The sequence below is a fragment of the Hippoglossus stenolepis genome, chromosome 21, assembly GCF_022539355.2.
Source record: "Hippoglossus stenolepis isolate QCI-W04-F060 chromosome 21, HSTE1.2, whole genome shotgun sequence".
NCBI lineage: Eukaryota > Metazoa > Chordata > Actinopteri > Pleuronectiformes > Pleuronectidae > Hippoglossus > Hippoglossus stenolepis.
This window is the reverse complement of record NC_061503.1, coordinates 15,826,923-15,844,544: the sequence shown is the minus strand read 5'-3', so window position 1 is coordinate 15,844,544 and position 17,622 is coordinate 15,826,923. Positions and strand designations below refer to the sequence as shown.

The window sequence follows — 17,622 nt, the reverse complement described above, 5'->3', positions numbered from 1 at the left end:
TCATTGGGAATGTTAGAAGATTCAAAAAACAGGCAAATTGAATTAGAGGAACAAGGCTGGAGGAGGAAACTTCCATTATTGTTATTAGTCTGCAGATTGGGTCTTATTCTTAATTAATAACTCTGTGCTAGACAACCGTGAAAAATCCCAATTTCTCATAGCCCCAGGTTGTGTTATTTTATCTATTCATAAACAGCACGAGCAGCAAATGCTCATGTTCAGCAAACTGGAAACAGATTGTTCAGCACTTTGGTTTTAAACATGACATTCAAAATCTAATTCAACCCTTGAATTCCTACTGAGAAATAACAGATCTGAGGTGTTTTTTTAAACTGAGATGACAAAAGGTTAAGTTCTTAAAGACAAACTGTGTTGTCTCACATGTCGTGGTGTAACAACACCTCCCGAGCTCTGTTCCGGTGGCACTGTGACCAGGAAATGTTACAAAAAAACCTGCACAACTTGCATATTAGATCAATTCAGACGCTGGAAATTCAAAACCATTGCATCAACAGTCATGACCAAAGAGTAGAAATTCACACGGAGACAGCAAATTATCAATCATATATTTATGTGGACAGAACACAGAACCTGAGATAACAGCACGTCCCCGGCTTCTTTGCAGACTCAATAAACATTGACATTGAGGCCTATTTGGAAAAAGACAATGTTTAAATGCATCAACGTTTCACCAGGACACTAAAACTAGCAGAAGTTAGTCGAACAATCAGACTAGTTAACTTCCCATCAACGTGCACACACACACACACACACACACACACACACATATATATACACACACACACACCCCCATTAACAAAACTCCTGTCAGACACAATAAACCCAGGATTCACAAGCGTTTCCTCCAAATAAAAAAGCCTCTCCTGGAAGTGCATAAAAATCCACCTGATACAACATCTCATGTAACACCTGCCTCACTTATACTGACAGAATGAAACTAAAAGTAACTGTTTTATAGCTTATGTTGCAGGTAATTGGAAAAAAAGGTGTAGAAAATACACATTACTACTCTTAAATTTACAATGAAGTACAAAAAGTGGATATAAAACTAAGAATTGCGACTCAAACGTAGCAGTTCAATTTGTGCAAACATGTCTACCAGAAATAAACCTCTATCTGAACATCAGCTTGTCAGCATGGCAGATGAAAAAAAGAACATCGTCAAAGAAAAACACTTGATGACAAATCTACACCACTAAAACTGGTTAGGTAGTCAACTAGGCTGTGAAACCTCCAAACTATAAACATACAGTCAAGCACACATCTAGAACATCGAGGAATAGCAGGTTTTCATCCTTTAACATGTGTACAAGTTACTTTTTTTTGCAAGTAAACGAGATACAACAACAAAAATAACATCGGAGCAACCTTTAAAGCAGGAATGCATGAAGCCTTTAGGTACTGATGGTACCCAAGTCAGACAACTGGAATACTCCCTTCAGTCTACAGCTATCAAAAAGTTCATTTTTAAATCAGGTAAAAAAAAAAAAAAGTACCAAACTGATTTGTCATGCTTTGTACACCAGCAACAGCTGAAGGGTCGAGTTAGGTGAAAACAAATCTAAGGAGAATCGCAGATAAATATCTTTAAATGCTTAAAAACAAACGTATTCCCAATGTGTTTTTCTTACTGGACCCAGACTCCCAACATTTTGGACCGAGAGGTACACCACAGTCAAGGGTTTTAAAACCAGCATCAAATAAAAAGTTTACATCATGGCTTCTTTGGGGAAACGGAACAATCTGTGAAGCAAATCAGTCAACGAATCACATCTCAGATCCTGTAAGAGAAGAACAAATGAGCCGTCCTTTCACTGGACTGCGCGTCGCTCACACTCTGGTTTGGCCAAAACTAAATCTTTGGATAATGAAAATGTCTCAACTAAAAAGCTCTTAATTTAGAGATGTCAGGATGCCTGGAAACCCAACACAAGTAACTTATAAAGCAAAGCTTTGGATCATGCACGAGTATCATATTCAATTTCTTTCTATATTATTTTTTTTAACATAAGTTCTTTTTTTTTTATACCTGTGTAGAAAAGCAATGGGACCTTGCTAAAATAAAGCAACTGGGATAAATCTGTCCCAGAAGACTCAAAGATTTGCATTATACAAACTCTTCAGAAAACAATCTGCAGCATTGATCAGAAAGCGAGGCCCTGACCAGAGCTCTCTCCCACGGTGGCAGTGGCAGCAGCAGGAGGATCTAAAGCAGCAGAAGGGTTGTCAGAGGACCCCGCCTGACAGGAAATCGTACCCTGGTTTGAGCAGATGCCTGCCGGGGAGATGGCCAGGCTGCGGAACAACAGGTCCATGGAGGGGAGCAGGGGCTTCAGGAGGCTGACGGGGCAGAAGGCCGAGCCCCCGTGGGGGGTGAAGTTGACCTTGTTGGGGTCCGGGCAGGAGGAGATGAGGGTGTGCTTTGATTGGCTCCGAGTGCTACAGAATGAGAGGAGAGTCGACATGAGACCGAACTTATATCCATCAAAGTGTAAGTGGTGGAAATTTCACAAGTGTGCCAAACTTTATTCTACTCAAGATCGAAACAAGCTACAAACTCACCAGGATATAAAAATAACAAGAAAAACTAAATATCATAACAATGAGGATATTATCACATGACAGAAATCAAAACTTGTCCAAAAGGAGGACATAAAAAGATTTACTTAAACCGTACTAAAGAATGGGACTATTAGTGTATAAACTCACACATCAAATCAAATTCTAATTCATTCTACTTTTAATAAGAATCAAGTATGTACTGAGAGAGTGGTATAAATCAAAAGGTGAATAGGACACGGAACAAACTATAGTCACCACCAGAGGTCATCATCGCACTGACAGAGAGACGACACAGTAGAGACCTTTCTCAACTAATGTAACGAGTATTCAAACAAGAATAAATAAAAAAACGTACCTGGTCTCCTCCCAGACTAGGACCTTTTCGCAGCCTTCAGGAGGTTCTCGCTGGAAGCAGAAACTTTTGTTGGGTCCTGGAGACGAGGAGATCAGCAGCGGCAGGGAGAGGTCCGCCTCGTTCTGGGAGGAGAACGGAGACAGGAGGCACATCTCTGCGCTGTCTGTGGAACCTGAAACCAAGAGGGAAGTACACGTTAACAACAAGATCGGAGGCATCTTATTTAAGACATTTTCTAATGTTCATGTCATCGAAATATAAGTAATAATATTTCAAGAGTTCAAGAGCATGAAGTGTGTTTATTTAAGTATCTAATATTTCTTCCATTAGGGGCCAAGTTTATTTCAAATATAAAAATTAATCAGACACACATTATTCAAACTTGTAGGAGTTCTCTGGTTTTTATGTCTCTCAATTTCATGTTTTCATTGTAGCAGGGTGTCTACAGCTGAATTAAAAAACTTAAGACATATTTAATACCACTTGAAAGTTCAAACCTGCTTATGCTTTATTCAGCTCCTCCCCTAACCCACAGTGTACTGTCCCATCAGTACTGACCTTAAGATGGCCCCCTGTGCTAAAAGACTGACCTTGGTGCAGGTCCACCGGGGCCTCTTCAGAGTTGGGTGGGGAGGAGGAGATGTAGCTGGGAGAGGAGCAGGGGGAGGGGGAGGATGAGGATAGGGTTGTGGTGGTGGGGTCACTCTGGGAACCACTGCTGCAGCTCAGGGGAGGGACCGGAGCCCGGTGACCATCAGGAACCTCAAGGAGCTGAAAAACAGGAAACAACCAGAGTTATTAACATTATCTATATTATATTTGAAGTGTTTTTACATATTGTTCCTTTCTTTGAGTGTAAAACAGTTCCTGGGGTTTTCCATGTGCAGATGGGGAGTGGTACTTACCCTGTGCTGAGGATGCAGAGGCTGGCAGATGAACATGCCCTCCAGCTCCTGGTTGAGGCCCTCCACGCTGCAGCGCAGTCGAGGGACCAGCGTAGACAAGGGAGCGAGGGGGATGGGAATTGACTGAGTCTGAGGACACATGAGTTGAATAGAGTTTAGGCTGCATCACGGTTGAGGAGCAACTTTCAACACATCGGACGCCGTTTTTCACAGCTGTCTTGTCAGCTTTTCTTATTTCCTCTTATTCTAAAGCATCGTGTGTTACATCATTTGAAAAATGCAATAAATAGGTTGTTACTGTTATTACTAAATCACATCCTGAAGCCTTCCTGTGCAGTGTCCAAAGCTCAGACTTCATGAGCCCGGTATCAAAGCTATGTGTGCTGGAGATAACGGCTGAATTCAAAGAATTCCACAATGATAATTACAACTGGCAGGCGTGCACGTCCTTATAAATGCTTTAACCTTTGTATATCAGTTTGCTAAGTCTTCACACGTTGGTCTCAAACCACCTGAGACCAGGCATGAGTGGTAACAAGCAACGAAACAGAGCAGATGTGCTGAAAAGAAGAAATTTCACTCTGAACAGATGCAGCATGATGTCGTCTTCCTGTTGCTTCAATGTTTTTTCTTTTTTTCATTCACTTCCTGCAATGAGCTGCACCATTTCCTTATTCACTTTGATGAATGTCAGCAGTGATAAGTTGGAGACAGGTCACACTGGTAAAAGATGTTTGTTTTTTTTAACTAAACTTAAAGAAAAACACATACATGAAGTAAGTAGGACGGTGTGTTTGTGTGTGTTGAGTTACCTGGGTAGTTCCTAGGCTACAGCTCCTCTGAGGATACCCTCGCTGTGAGTTTTTGTCATGTCCCCCTGAGAGCGCAGGTCTGTTGCGCTGCTGCAGCTGTTGTTTTAGTTTAGCAATCTGCAAGGAACAGAGCGCAACAGTCAGTCAATAAGTCCTTTAAACATGTCACACACACACACACACACACACTCTGCAAGATCACTTCAGTGGCTTGTTGTGATAATCTGATCGTGGTGTTGGGATACAAAAAGATGTCACAAGGAGTTGAGCTCTAGTGGAAAAAAGGGAAGTTTCTTTGAGATGAGGTCATTTGATCTCCTCTTGCTCAATGCTGCCACAGTAACCGAGTCAGGGCTTCGTTCGGCAGCTTGTCCTCTTTGATTCAAAAATACAACATTGTCCTGAGTGTTACAAAAAACACATGTTGACCAGAGACGGCTGATGCTGACCTCCCGCAGATGTTCATCACTGCTCCATGATGCTGATCGCTTGTGGCTGCTGCCGCTGCTGCTGCCTCTCCGGCTCTGAGAGCCATCCGACCATGAGTCTGGTGTCTGGAGGTGAAAGAAAGCACAACATGGTCAGCTGCTATGAAAACAAATACCCTCAAAGTTCTGCGGAATGTCACTGACACATGAGCATGTATATTAAAGCTTTGTGTGAGGCTGAAACTGTGACACTGTTGTCACATTAAAACAAGACTTCAAACATATTGTACGGACGTTTCACACCAAGTACAGATCAGCTTTTCATGCTCACAAGCTGATCTGCAGCCACATCACATCATCCACACCCACAGACTCTCTGTTCACACTTGTACGTAAGAAACAGCAGGAGAAACTGAAAAACAAAGAGGGGGGAGGATGTGGGCAACCGAAGAGCAGTGGCGAGTGCGTACGCAGAGCAGAGAGGATGGGTGCAGCCAAAACGGCCTCGTCAGCTGACTTCAGGGACTGTTCTCATGGCTGTGGTTCTCAAGTCTGCAATAGCTGTGCAAGCACCGGACACCTCCCTCCCTCACAGTTTCTCATTGCAACTCTGTTCTCTGCAAAACATGCAAACTAATCTTCCACCATATCCTGACATTACTCACTTGAAAAGGTCAAAACAAACATATGCATGCTTTAAGTCAAGCTTGCCAGCATCATTATTAAATTCACACTTTTTCATCTGGGGGCTGACCTGAGTGGATTTGTCTTTGACCGAGAGGCTGCTCTGTCCCTCTGGTTCTTTGGGCCAGTGTCCCTGCAGGTACGGCCCGATGATGGCGTCCAGGGACATGGTCCGTCTCATGCCAGAGCTCAGCTGGTGCAGTTTGGTGTTTCCAGCTGTCAGTGTCAGAAACAACTTTACATTATACACGTCACAGATTCATATCAGCTGTAATTTCTTCGTTTTTAAAATTTTGAGCCTAGCGTAGCTTAAACTTATTTCAGATATCAGAAAACACATGAATAATATAATAAAAGTTATGAACTAAACACAAGGGTTTAAAGTAGTTACATTACAAAAGTTTTGACCTACTTTACATCCATGAACAACATTCACAGCTAAAATTATATGTTAATTGTTTAAAATATAATATTTTGCAGCCATTTTGAAAATAGATTAATAGTTAAGAAATCCTCAGTTTGGGTTTGGGTACTTTTCCTATTTATTTTTTTTATAGCAAAGAATCTGCAGCCGTCACCTCTGGAAACTTTTCACAGCCATTTTGCAGTATTGTCTGATGTTTAATCAACCAAATGATTCTGATATATTGACAATGTGTGACCTTTATAAAAATCGATTTGTTTCATCTATAATCATATGAATAGAGTAATAACTGCTAGTTTGTATTATCTGTATTACTTTATTTCTATAGCATTGTTGAATAAAGTGTCTTGAACATTTCCTTATTCGAAATCCAATGACAGTACGACAGGAAAACAAAACACTTTAATATATAGAGATAAAGATATTCACAGAAAACAATACAACACATTTAACAATGATAAGTTGATCAATAAATAAATGATAAATCACTTAACAATGAATATTCGATTAGTGATGTTCAGTTGAAAAACTTGTGGTTAAGAAGTTACAAAATGACAGAGAAACCTCAAGAACCAGACTGGTGGCCGAGTGAGGTTTTATTCTTATCTTTTAACGCCAATTATATGATTGTTATTGTAAGTTTGGAGCAAGATTTGGCTCAATAATGTTAATTTTACTATTTTATTTTAACTTTTTCTACTCACCAATGACTTTACAAGTATTTAACAAGCAAACTGATAAGGATGTAGCTGCTGTCCGAGCATGTGAGGCTGCATTTATTCTGAAATACCTTTTTTATTATAGTGGCAGCACATTTAGTATTTGCTTTTGAACTATTTATGCTTGTTTGCCTTCACTTCTTAACTTTTAAACCAACTTGTCAGTGAGTTTTTTATTTTTTTAAAGGGTGCAACTTAAATAAAGTTTATCATCATTGTTATTTAAAACCAATACGCATGAATCCAGGGGACCGGACTTGTGTGACAGGTGTCGGGCTCTTACCGGACTTGCCGTCCCGGTGGTGGGACCGGGGTTTGCCGGTCAGCTGGTAGGGGACGGTGGCCTTGAGGGGCTGCGGGCGCACAGCTGCCCCCGGGGGCTGTGGAGCCCCGCTTCGGCCGGACATGTCTCAGGTCGGACCGGGTCGGAGTTGGGAGTCTCTGCGGCGGTGTGGGGGTGGGGTCCGGCCCTGAGGGTGAAGAGAGGTAGGGAGGTAGGGGGCGCTCTGTGGAAACTTTGGTGGTCGAGTTACCAGCTGCAACTCTTCCTCCTCCTCCTCCTCCTCCTCTTCTCCTGATGATGATGATGATGATGATGACGACTAAAAAAAAACACCACCGTTTTAAAACTCAGGCTTTAACTAATTTAAAACTCCATTTCCTGCCGAGTTAAAAGCACCAGGAAGACTCCGCTCGACAGATGACACGTTCCCAGGCCGCTGGTGGTGCGGTCTCCCCCCGGGGTGCTCACGGTTCTACCCCCGGCCCCCACACACCGGAGCTCGGTTAGCAGCCTAGCAGGCGAACTTTCTTTGTGAGGATGTTCGGACGTTTCCACTCGGTTTCTCGAACGAGGAAGCGGCGCCGCTCTCAAAAACTCACTTTCACGTCAACTCCCACGTCTTCCACGCAAGCCCCCGCGTGTCTTTTCATTGTACGGACGTGGTGTTCGTCTGGTGTGGCCCCCGCAGGTTCGCGTGTCTCTGGGCCCACGGTGACTCTCCGTGCGCTCGTGTCCACAAACTCTTCTCCTCCACTTCCACGCTGCTGCGGGTTTAATCAGGGGGGAGGCGGGGTCCCCCAGCGGCCGATCTCACTTCCCATTGGTTGGCGGAGACCCCAGCTTTGATCCTATTGGACAGTCCGCCGTCAATCCGTCAGGCCTCTGGTTAGAGAAACTTTGCTGTCACCGCCCACAGGTCACATCTTTTACTCTCTAAAACTTAAACTTCAAACTTCAGATTCTTCAAACTAACTGTTAAACAACACCATTAAAAGTTTCTCAAATTCATTTAACACTACTGAAAGCTGATGAAGCTACCGAATTTACCATTCATTGTACTTTACTGTGTTTATATTTTTTTATATTTACACTTTCACAAATACACCACAGCAAATTCCTTGTATGTGTAAACCTGCCTGGCAATTAAACCTGATTCTGATTTACTGTAATTTTAAGTGATCTTGATCCTGCGCATGTATTAAAACTACATATTATATGTGTTGGAACACAAACATATTCAAATAAACGAACAATACCACAGTATAGAAACACATGTATTCAAAACAATGCAAATCTATTACCATTGTATACAAGTAAAAGTGCTAATGTATGAATGTCCAACTGTATTATTGTTATTTTGTTTTTAATGTGTGAGCATCACTAAAGTTAGGGCTAGTTTAACGATATACAATTTTTGTTTGCAAAAACATGTCATCATTTATTAACTTGTAATATTTTTAAATATATAATTGAAACACACAAAAACCACTGGTATGGTCCTCTTAATAACTTCATCATGATATCCTGAGGCCTATTAAATGACCCCAGCTGGGTGTGTATGCAGCGTCTGGGGGGACTGTGAAGTGGTTATGGGTGGTGTGCGAGACAGTGTGCATTTAAAGAGATAAATGTCCAGATTCTGCGTAAAAAGGGAGTGCCAATGGTGGGACAGGAGATGGGGCCAAAGATAACATGACACGTCCTTTTACAAACAGATCTGTGGGCTCCCAGTGTCCACTCACAAGCTGAACTGGCCCAGAGTTACCCCATGCAGCCCACGCTCAGATGACATGCTTGTGTGTCTGGCGCAGCTGAATGGGAGTGAAAGTGCTTTATCACGAAAGGGTGAAGTGCTGAACCATGTGTCCAGTGGCCTGCTCATCTATCTCGTGCAACTGCACCCGGCAACTGATGTCACCGTCACACAGCAGCCAAAGATAAAACCCAGTAACGAAACCAAACCTTTTTCAACCCCTCAGTGTCCATTCATTTACAGCCGGGCAGTTAATTGGACAGTATGTCGATGTGGAATGTGTCTCCTGCATAAAGCTTTTCCAAAGGAGCTTCAGCCGCTGTTTGTTCAGCTCTGTGCATTTGTCTGTTTTAATGAATGAATGATCCTGACCTATGACCCCACGTAGGCCATTTTAAACCCATTTGAAGAGACACAACGTCGTTCTTCTCAAAGTGTAGCAACAAAGAGGAGGCATGAGGACAAAAAGTGACCGAGGCACAGGGGCAAAGGTCATGTGCTCTTGGACCTACAGTTAATTTATTCATTTTTTAAACTTGTGTCAAGAAAAATAAGAGAAATTGTATAATAAATAAACAGAAAAAAGTATTATTTACAAACAGTGATAAGAAAAAAAACACCTAATGATTTAATCTACATATTTGAAAAGGAGCGAGAATTACAAACTTACCCCTTCTCCATAAGTCATTGATTCATAATTATCTTATACTTAACCAGCTTCCTACATGTCTATAAATATGTTGTTGACCTGTGCTCTACATTGTATATCATCTACAAATAATATATGTAGAGGTGAAAGAGCGCCTCAGTTCTCGGGGCGTTTGTGATTTCGAGCATTGCTCCTTTTCAGCGGTTTTAAAATTCCCACATAGACTCACTACTATTGGTGTAAAAGAGGTGTTAGTAGCATCAGTGAAGCCTCAGTAGCATCAGTGCTAACAAGAATACACATCCAATTCCTGCCAGTATTTAATGTTTCAAAAAAAGGCAGTTTTATTGCAGATTTAAATAACACAACATAACCCAACTCTCACCAAAACCGCATGAGATTGCAATTTACATGATGCTAAAGTATATTGGTAAGTACTCCGTGACATAAAATGAATTACAACACAAAAAAGAAACGATCACAAGGAGACACAAATTAAAACAAAAACCTGATGACACACACGCACGTTACACATTCACCATTTCTCTCAAACTATTCTATCGAGCCAGGTTTGTAGAAAAAGACAATGAAAACATTCACGCTGCATAGTCACAATGCATTTTGCATTTGTATGCAATAGATATTACATCTTTATTTTTTTTATGTTCAAATTGTAGTGCCCCTGCAAACCTTGGTAACCTCACAGATCATTTGTGTCACATCCCCAAAACCTGTATCTAACCTACTGTATGATTGAATAAGGTCTATACTGGCATTCATCCTAACATCATAAAGCTACGTCTGTTAATTTTTATACAAATTCATACAACCTGTAGCCACATGTTTGGTTCGGCACATCAACAACCTCCTTTTTTTTTTTATCTCTTGTAATATGGCAAAACATTCTTTCTGTTTCCTAAAACAACTCAACAGACCTGTCTGTATTTTGCAGCAGACACACTGACAGACTGATAAGACACTGACAAACAGACAGGTACATACAGAACAGCCCCTACAGTGAGTTTGGATGAGCGTGACCGGTACAGATGCATTACCGCCATTGCACAAAATCAAGTGTGGTGATTCAAGAGAGGTCAAACATGAACCAGTTGTTTGCATTCCAGGAGGCTTAATCATGTCAAGACAATGAGAGACAGTGAAAGTGAGGGAGGCCGTCGGGCAGCACAGCAGCTGATCCCTGCGTCTTTGTTGGGACAGTCCCAGACGGGGGAGGCCACTCTTCCTCAAACGCTTGAAAGGTGAAGCTAGAGAGAGTGCTGAGCTCGGAGCGTAAAAGGTAACTGGACGCACTCGAGGGTCGCGAAAAGACAACGCGTTTGTCCGCCTACCAAAAGTCCTCTTTTTGTTTTTTGAATTGTCTGTTTGTTGAGTGGTTGGCAGTGTTTCTTTGGCGCCCCCTAGCTGGGAGAGAGCGCAGGACTGTTTTCTGTGCTGATGTTAACCAGGCACTCAGTGGACTTGAGGCTTGTTAGAGACTTGCAGCTCGGGATCGAGGCCAAGGACCCACACAGGCCCATCATGGAGGGGGTGTAGTCCTTTTCTGGAAGGGGTGGGACGGACATAAAGTCAGTTACTCACAGGTTAACTCACAAAAACACAGTGTGGCACAGTCACTATATCACTTTGTATGTTACCTGTGCACCAATCTCCGTTCTGTTTCCCCATCCTCTGAGAGTCTGAATCCAGGCTGAGCTCCACTGACAGCAGCTCCGTGCTGGGGAAGCTCCTCCTGCAGGAGAAGCAGAAATGAACAATACTTGATGCAACATCTTTGTCTTAGTGTGTAGTGTATGAATTTATTTATTGTTATTGTCACGAAGGAGCAGAAATCCTCAATAACCCTAAACAACTGATCTCCATGTGTTGCATGTGAGATAAGTTACACCAGGAGTCAAACCTGCGGAACAGCTTGACGTTCTCTTGGTTGTTGTACGGCTGGAGTACCGGCCACTGGTTGATCAGGGGTATCGAGAGGTTTTTGGCCAGATGATTGGAATCACATGGAATCAAGCTTGTCCTGGGGATCATGAAGGAAGAGCTCAGCCATGTTGAAGATATTAAAAAGAATTTATCAAATCCAGACTTCTGGATCAGCCATGCCTCAAACGTTTTACTGTAACTAATCAGCTCTCCAAAATCTGATTGGGACCTTTAGTGTCCGTTGCACTCACAGCTGCTCCTGAAGCTCCAGGACGATGGCCTCCAGCTCCTTCTTCTCCAGATGGCTCTGGCTCTGTATCTCCTCCAGCCGGGTCTTCAGCCTCTTGTTCTCCAACTCCGTGTTCTTCAGCTGGGACTCACGCAGGCGCACAAGCTCCTCCAGGTAACCCTGACAACACACATCCACGCTGAGTGAAAAGAAATATCCACCCTCAGCTGATGCATTTACACTTGATTGTGTTTTACAAATGAAACAAGATAGAACTTGTTAATCACTTTAAAATTATTGAAATGTTCCTTTAAGGGATATTTTCATTAGTATATTCAAACCATAGACTGTATATAAAGATGGACGACATCTGTATCCAAGATTCCAGTACGAAGTGGAGCCCTGTCGTCCATCTTTAAACATCGATTCTATAGTTCAAACATTAAAAGATGGCCGCCTACCTTCTGAGCGTTGACAATCTTGAACCTCTGCTCCATCTTGCGACACTTTGTGCTCCAGCTCTCCTGGTCAGTGACCAGGGGGACGTAGGGGTGATCGGGGACGCTGTCATCGCTCGTGCTGCTGTCGACACTGTGCTGATCGTCATCATCACTCTGGTAGTCGTAGCTTCAACAGACGAGGACAATTATTTCAAAAACATCCAGTATCTAGTTGACTTAGTATGTAGAGGTTGTTATGAGAGTTATTCCTGTGAGTGGTTATTGTGACATAGAGTGTAAACATTTGTTGGCAATTGAAAATGTGTTGTTATTTTAAATATCTACACTACTAGATGATTATTTATCTACAGTGTCAATGAAAATACCTTTGTGTGAATTTCAAGTACGGTGTGTAATCGATCACTGCCGCAGATTTTCCGTCCAAGGCCTCCCCCTTCAGACAGAAACTGTGGAAGAGAAATCAAACAGAGGGAATAACAATTAAAGACAAACAACACAATCAAATGTAAATGTTTAAAGGTCAACTTCAAGGTCACCTGAAGTCTATGGCTCCGAGACCTATGAGCATCCCCGTAAGAACTGTGGCTTCCTCCCTCAACATGATGGCTCCTTCTGCGTATAACCTCCTAAAAGAAACAGGTACGAGCTGGTGGGAACATGGTTCTAGTAGCGATGGGGTGATGCAGCTGTGTAGTTGTTAGGTGTCTCCTACCTGGTTGTTCTGCTGTCCCTCAGAGCAGTAACGATGTATTCAGACAGTCTCTTCTCCATCAGGGCGACTCTCACCCAGGCTCGGCCCTGCAGAGGTCACCAACGTGCAAGAAAAACATCTTCACAAACAAACCGAAATATCTAGAAATAATAATTTATTTTTAATATATTGAGTCCAAGGGACAATTGGTCTAAATGTGAGGAAATTGTCTGAAGGCAGAATTCAGATATCATATTTAAGAGGCCAAATACTTTTGTTTTGTGAGGACAACATGAGCTTTGATTTCCTAATCTAATCTTAATCCATAAGTAAATATCTGTGCAAAATTTGAAAGGATTCTCTGAAAGTGTGGTTAAAATGATGCGTTCACATTGACATCAGAGGTCACAATCACCTTGACCTTTGACCACTAAAATTGAATGGGTTCCTCCTTGAGTCCAACTTAATGTCTGTAACAAATTTGAAAAAAATATATCAAGGCGCTATTGAGATATCGTGTTCACAAGAAAGGGACGGAAGAATGGACAACCTGAAAACATAATGCCTCCAGCCACTAGGTGTCGCCAGAACGCAGGTACAGAACCGAATATTAAAATATGAAATTTGCTACATTAAACTAAATTGCTGTAACACTGAAACAACTCATGATAGTAGAGTCTAGAAAAGAGAGAGAGAGATTAATTTTGCTAGAACAGTTTATGATGAAGAGATTCGAGCTTCATTGCTTTACTATATGTGTTGAAACTCTTCCTCCTTCCTCCCTCTCTTTGCTTTTCTTTATTAATGTCACCATTTATACTATCGTCACTACCGTTATGTCGCTATGTGGGACTTGCCTTGGCTCGTGAGGTGCTGATGTTTTCCATGCTCTCGATGCTGCTGATGCAGCTGTGGGGGACTTTGGCACATGCCAGGCGGACGTAGTCCCAGTAACTCCTCTGTCCATCGAACCAGTTGCCAGAGCCTGAAGAGAAAATGTAACATGAGCACAGTATTTTAAATGTGATGCAAACAGACACATAACAGCAATATTGTTCCAATTTATTTTCAATTAACCATTTTATTTGATTCCACTAAGAAATAACGAGAATCAAGAATCATCTCTTGCTTTAACAGATTTGATACTGACAAACTTTCTCTGAGAATGATTTTGATATCGAGTTGTCTTAATATGTCAGTCTATTATTCTTCATTACGGGATAAGCACCTTTGAATCGGTGGCTGAGGATGTGCTCGAGGATGGCGGCGAAATTGATGAACTCCTCGGATGAATCATCGATGGGCTCGGCTGTGTATTTCTCCAACAGCGTCTTTACTGAGAATCTGTGTGTGGTGGAGAGAGAGAGAGAGAAACAGAGGCTTTAAACAAAGAGTGTGGTTCCCTGTAATAAAGTCATGATGGGAATTCATTAGTCAGGGAACAGATTGAAAGATTATTGCTTTTCTTTCTTCACAAGATTTAAAACTATAATCACACTTTTTGTTATATAAACTCATTTGGTGAATAAATTAAAGTCTAATTTAATTAAAAAACAATAATTAAATCTATTGAGTGTGAATCTTAATTGTATTTATCAATGTCATTCCTTTGTGTAACTCTAATGTGAGCCCTCACACTGAGCCATCCATTTCCTGCTCACTCCCATTTTTACAGCCAAGCCAGACGTCATCCATCTGTGAGGAAGATGAGCTTTACAGGAAGTGGCCTCATGCTGTAATATATACATCACGTACCATAACCCCATGTTCTGTGATGGTTCTATGTTTATTCCGGGCTAAAGCTCGTCCTTCTCCTGAAATGACCACTCCTAAATATTTTCCTGGAGACTGAATAATTCATCGAGTCTGTTTGCTGCAAGAACACCTGCCAAATGTTATTTGTTGGATATCCTGTGTAGTTGAAAAGAGCCATATGGAGCAAATAACTCCAAGTAGTCGGACACAACCCTGAAGCCGGCACAAGAATAATGTCAGATATGCTGACAATTCATTATCTCTGCCAAGGATGTTATGTTTTAGTCAGAGATTGTCTGTTTATAGCCTTTTTCAGACAATAACTCTGGAAAATGTTTAGAAAATTGGCTCTTGACAATTTCCATGTGAAACATATGAGAACTTCACAGTACACACAGTCAGTTTGAGGTGTGTGTGTGTGTGTGTGTGAATAAGACAATGCTTATCCTAACACAAGCCACTGAGGCAAGTGATGTCACGCCCATTGTTCCAAAGGCCACAATGTCTCATTCAGCTGCTCCGACTGAGGCCAGATACAAGACAATAATTGGCTGACTGACCTCAAAGCAAGAGACAATCCCCTGTGTATTCAGTGTATCAGCACTGAGACGTGACACACACACACACACACACACACACACACACACACACACACACACACACACACACACACACACACACACACACACACACACACACACACACACACACACACACACACACACACACACAGCGGATCGGAACATACGTTGTGACTGGACCTTGCACTCATACGACTTGGGCTTCAAACTGTGTTTAAAACAGACTCATGGAACAAACTTGAGTTATTATTAGTATTTTTTTTAAATCAATGGCTTGAGTCATGGCTGAACATTCAGAGGAAACAGGAAGTGGAAAACAAGGCCATGAGAGCAGTGAGATCAAAATAAAACCAAAACAATGAGCTGAAGGAAGATAATGCCGAGCACTGCCGAGTCAGGTGAGGTTATTTTTTCACAATAAACCATCTGATGGACGACGTGACAGCTCCCTGAAAGTGAAGCCAAATCACCTTGATCGCCCCCTGCTGGCTGGCTGGCAGCAGCAGCATAAGTCATAAAACCTGCCTCCTCCATGTTAGTGGATGGGAAATTTTAGGTAGTTATTTCTGTTTGTTGGTTTATTTGTTAACAGGATTACACAAAAACTACTACACTGATTTCCGCCAAACTAGACAATAATGTGTAGGACTGTTACTAACTGACTGTGGGTGTTTATATTTGGAAACAGAGGTCATCCTCAGCCACAGAATAACATCTGCTGTCTTTTCTCAAGGTCTCCTCCATCTCTGCCTGAATAAATGCACGTGTGCTGGATCCCTACATGAACACATGCTGCTCTTTAGTGACAAATATCTTTACGTGTGCACTGAGAAGTTCACAGGCGTATATATATACTCATGTAGGCTAAAGTAAATAGCCTAGTTTGAGCCAATGACCTGACAAGCCTCACACTTGCCTCCCTGCACTGAGTCCCTGGGGTGCCAGCCAGTCCTTGCCCCAGGAAGGTTGTCGTCATAGCAACCACGCCATCAGCTGGTAGGAAACACATCAACCCCTGACAAGGATGACAACGCTAAACTCCAACACTGTCTGCGTAACGTCATATTTTACGTAAAGAAAACCCAGCAGCTGTCAAATAAGGTCCTTGGTGCACATAGTGGCTTCATGGGCTCATTCTAATGACTTATTATAGGGAGGACATAGGCATGGATGTCAGAATATGTCACATAGACTTTATATATGTTGTCTGTGGTGAGAATTAAACACCAAATCCAACGTTTTTTTTCTTATTAATCCCAGTCACATCACACATGACCACTTAGAATAAACATCTGGACCAATCAAAGCTCAGCAGCAGCAGCAGCAGCAGCAGCAGCATCCTCCTCTCTGACGGGGAACTGACCTGCACACGGTGATGAGGTTCTTTCTCTCCACCGCCACGTTCCTCACCGACGCTTTCTTCGACACATCTCCCGTGGCCATCGCTGCCCGCACACCGCCGGGTGGCAGGAGGAGTTGGAGGAGGAGGAGGAGGAGGAGGAAGAGGAAGGGTATGGAAGGACCCCTCCCTGTTGGCGCCCCCCCCCCACACTCACTGCTTCTGGAAGCCGGAGAGGAGGATGCGATGTGCTGGCATCAGAGCTGCAGACAGGCGGACACAGCTTCATGCATCACACGTCCGCACAGTGTTGTTCTGCTTTTTTATTATTATTCCTCTAAAGTACACAGACGAGCCACTTACATCTGTCTCTCTCTCTCTCTCTCTCTCTCTCTCTCTCTCTCTCCCTCCCTCCCTCTCTCTCTTCCAGCCTCTCTCCACCTCTTTCCTCTTACATCATCGTGACGTCACTGGATGCTCTCCCATCATGCAATGTGATCATGACAAATCATCTCAGCAGCTTTACTGACATGCAACTTTCACAGCTTTAATATGTGTCTGATGTACAAGGACTTGAGTTATTGTGCCAATGAGACACACAAATACACAAATGTCCACATCAACCCTTTTTAATCTATATTTATTGAGTGTATATACAAATATAAGTTACAGTAATGTGCTGTATAATTATATGTTGTATACAAAAAATATTTCAGGTGTATGTGTCCATGAAAGAAGGTTTTGTACCTGTAATTTCCTTCATTTCTGGGTAAATGTATTTTCAGTACAATAAGGATGATATCATCAGCACCATCATCATATTAAATCATTTCCTCCTTCTGTAATTTCCCATCAGCCTCCTCCTCCCTCTCTTCTTTCTCTTCCTCTCGCCGCCTGAAGACGTTGTTGTTGTTGTGTATTGAAGTTGAACTCAATCAGTTTTGAAGTGTCATTAAAAAGCTCGTGGAGACGCCCTGGTCTTTTCCTCTCTAATGAGGTGACAGCTGGTCGGCCACCATGTGTTTGGGGG

The 17,622-nt window shown here is 42.4% G+C and overlaps 2 protein-coding genes across 2 annotated transcripts; both read right to left on the bottom strand.

Moving 5' to 3' along the window:
- Positions 1 to 552: 552 nt before the first annotated feature.
- Positions 553 to 7,388, bottom strand: LOC118101028 (protein FAM117A-like). Its single transcript, XM_035146649.2, has 8 exons — positions 7,194 to 7,388; positions 5,838 to 5,983; positions 5,105 to 5,209; positions 4,656 to 4,772; positions 3,844 to 3,972; positions 3,529 to 3,709; positions 2,939 to 3,110; positions 553 to 2,460 (listed from the first exon to the last, which is right to left on the bottom strand). The coding sequence occupies exons 1-8, from the start codon at positions 7,315 to 7,317 to the stop codon at positions 2,166 to 2,168; spliced, it is 1,269 nt and encodes a 422-aa protein (XP_035002540.1). The 5' UTR covers positions 7,318 to 7,388; the 3' UTR covers positions 553 to 2,165.
- A 2,526-nt stretch (positions 7,389 to 9,914) lies between these two features.
- rundc3ab (RUN domain containing 3Ab) lies at positions 9,915 to 16,984 on the bottom strand. Its single transcript, XM_035144846.2, has 11 exons — positions 16,617 to 16,984; positions 14,146 to 14,261; positions 13,775 to 13,902; positions 12,939 to 13,024; positions 12,763 to 12,852; positions 12,592 to 12,672; positions 12,227 to 12,392; positions 11,788 to 11,945; positions 11,514 to 11,633; positions 11,251 to 11,345; positions 9,915 to 11,156 (listed from the first exon to the last, which is right to left on the bottom strand). The coding sequence occupies exons 1-11, from the start codon at positions 16,694 to 16,696 to the stop codon at positions 11,014 to 11,016; spliced, it is 1,263 nt and encodes a 420-aa protein (XP_035000737.1). The 5' UTR covers positions 16,697 to 16,984; the 3' UTR covers positions 9,915 to 11,013.
- Between the last annotated feature and the right edge of the window lie 638 nt (positions 16,985 to 17,622).

Excerpts from the sequence above, each read along its gene's own strand:
- rundc3ab (XM_035144846.2), bottom strand. The coding sequence starts at position 16,696 with ATGGCCACGGGAGATGTGTCGAAGAAAGCGTCGGTGAGGAACGTGGCG. Across the intron at positions 12,673-12,762 it reads CTCGGAGCCATAGACTTCAG|TTTCTGTCTGAAGGGGGAGG; the intron begins GTGACCTTGAAG and ends TCTCTTCCACAG. Across the intron at positions 11,946-12,226 it reads AGATTGTCAACGCTCAGAAG|GGTTACCTGGAGGAGCTTGT; the intron begins GTAGGCGGCCAT and ends GTGTGTTGTCAG.
- LOC118101028 (XM_035146649.2), bottom strand. The coding sequence starts at position 7,317 with ATGTCCGGCCGAAGCGGGGCTCCACAGCCCCCGGGGGCAGCTGTGCGC. Across the intron at positions 5,984-7,193 it reads CCACCGGGACGGCAAGTCCG|CTGGAAACACCAAACTGCAC; the intron begins GTAAGAGCCCGA and ends TGACACTGACAG. Across the intron at positions 5,210-5,837 it reads TCAAAGACAAATCCACTCAG|ACACCAGACTCATGGTCGGA; the intron begins GTCAGCCCCCAG and ends TTTCACCTCCAG.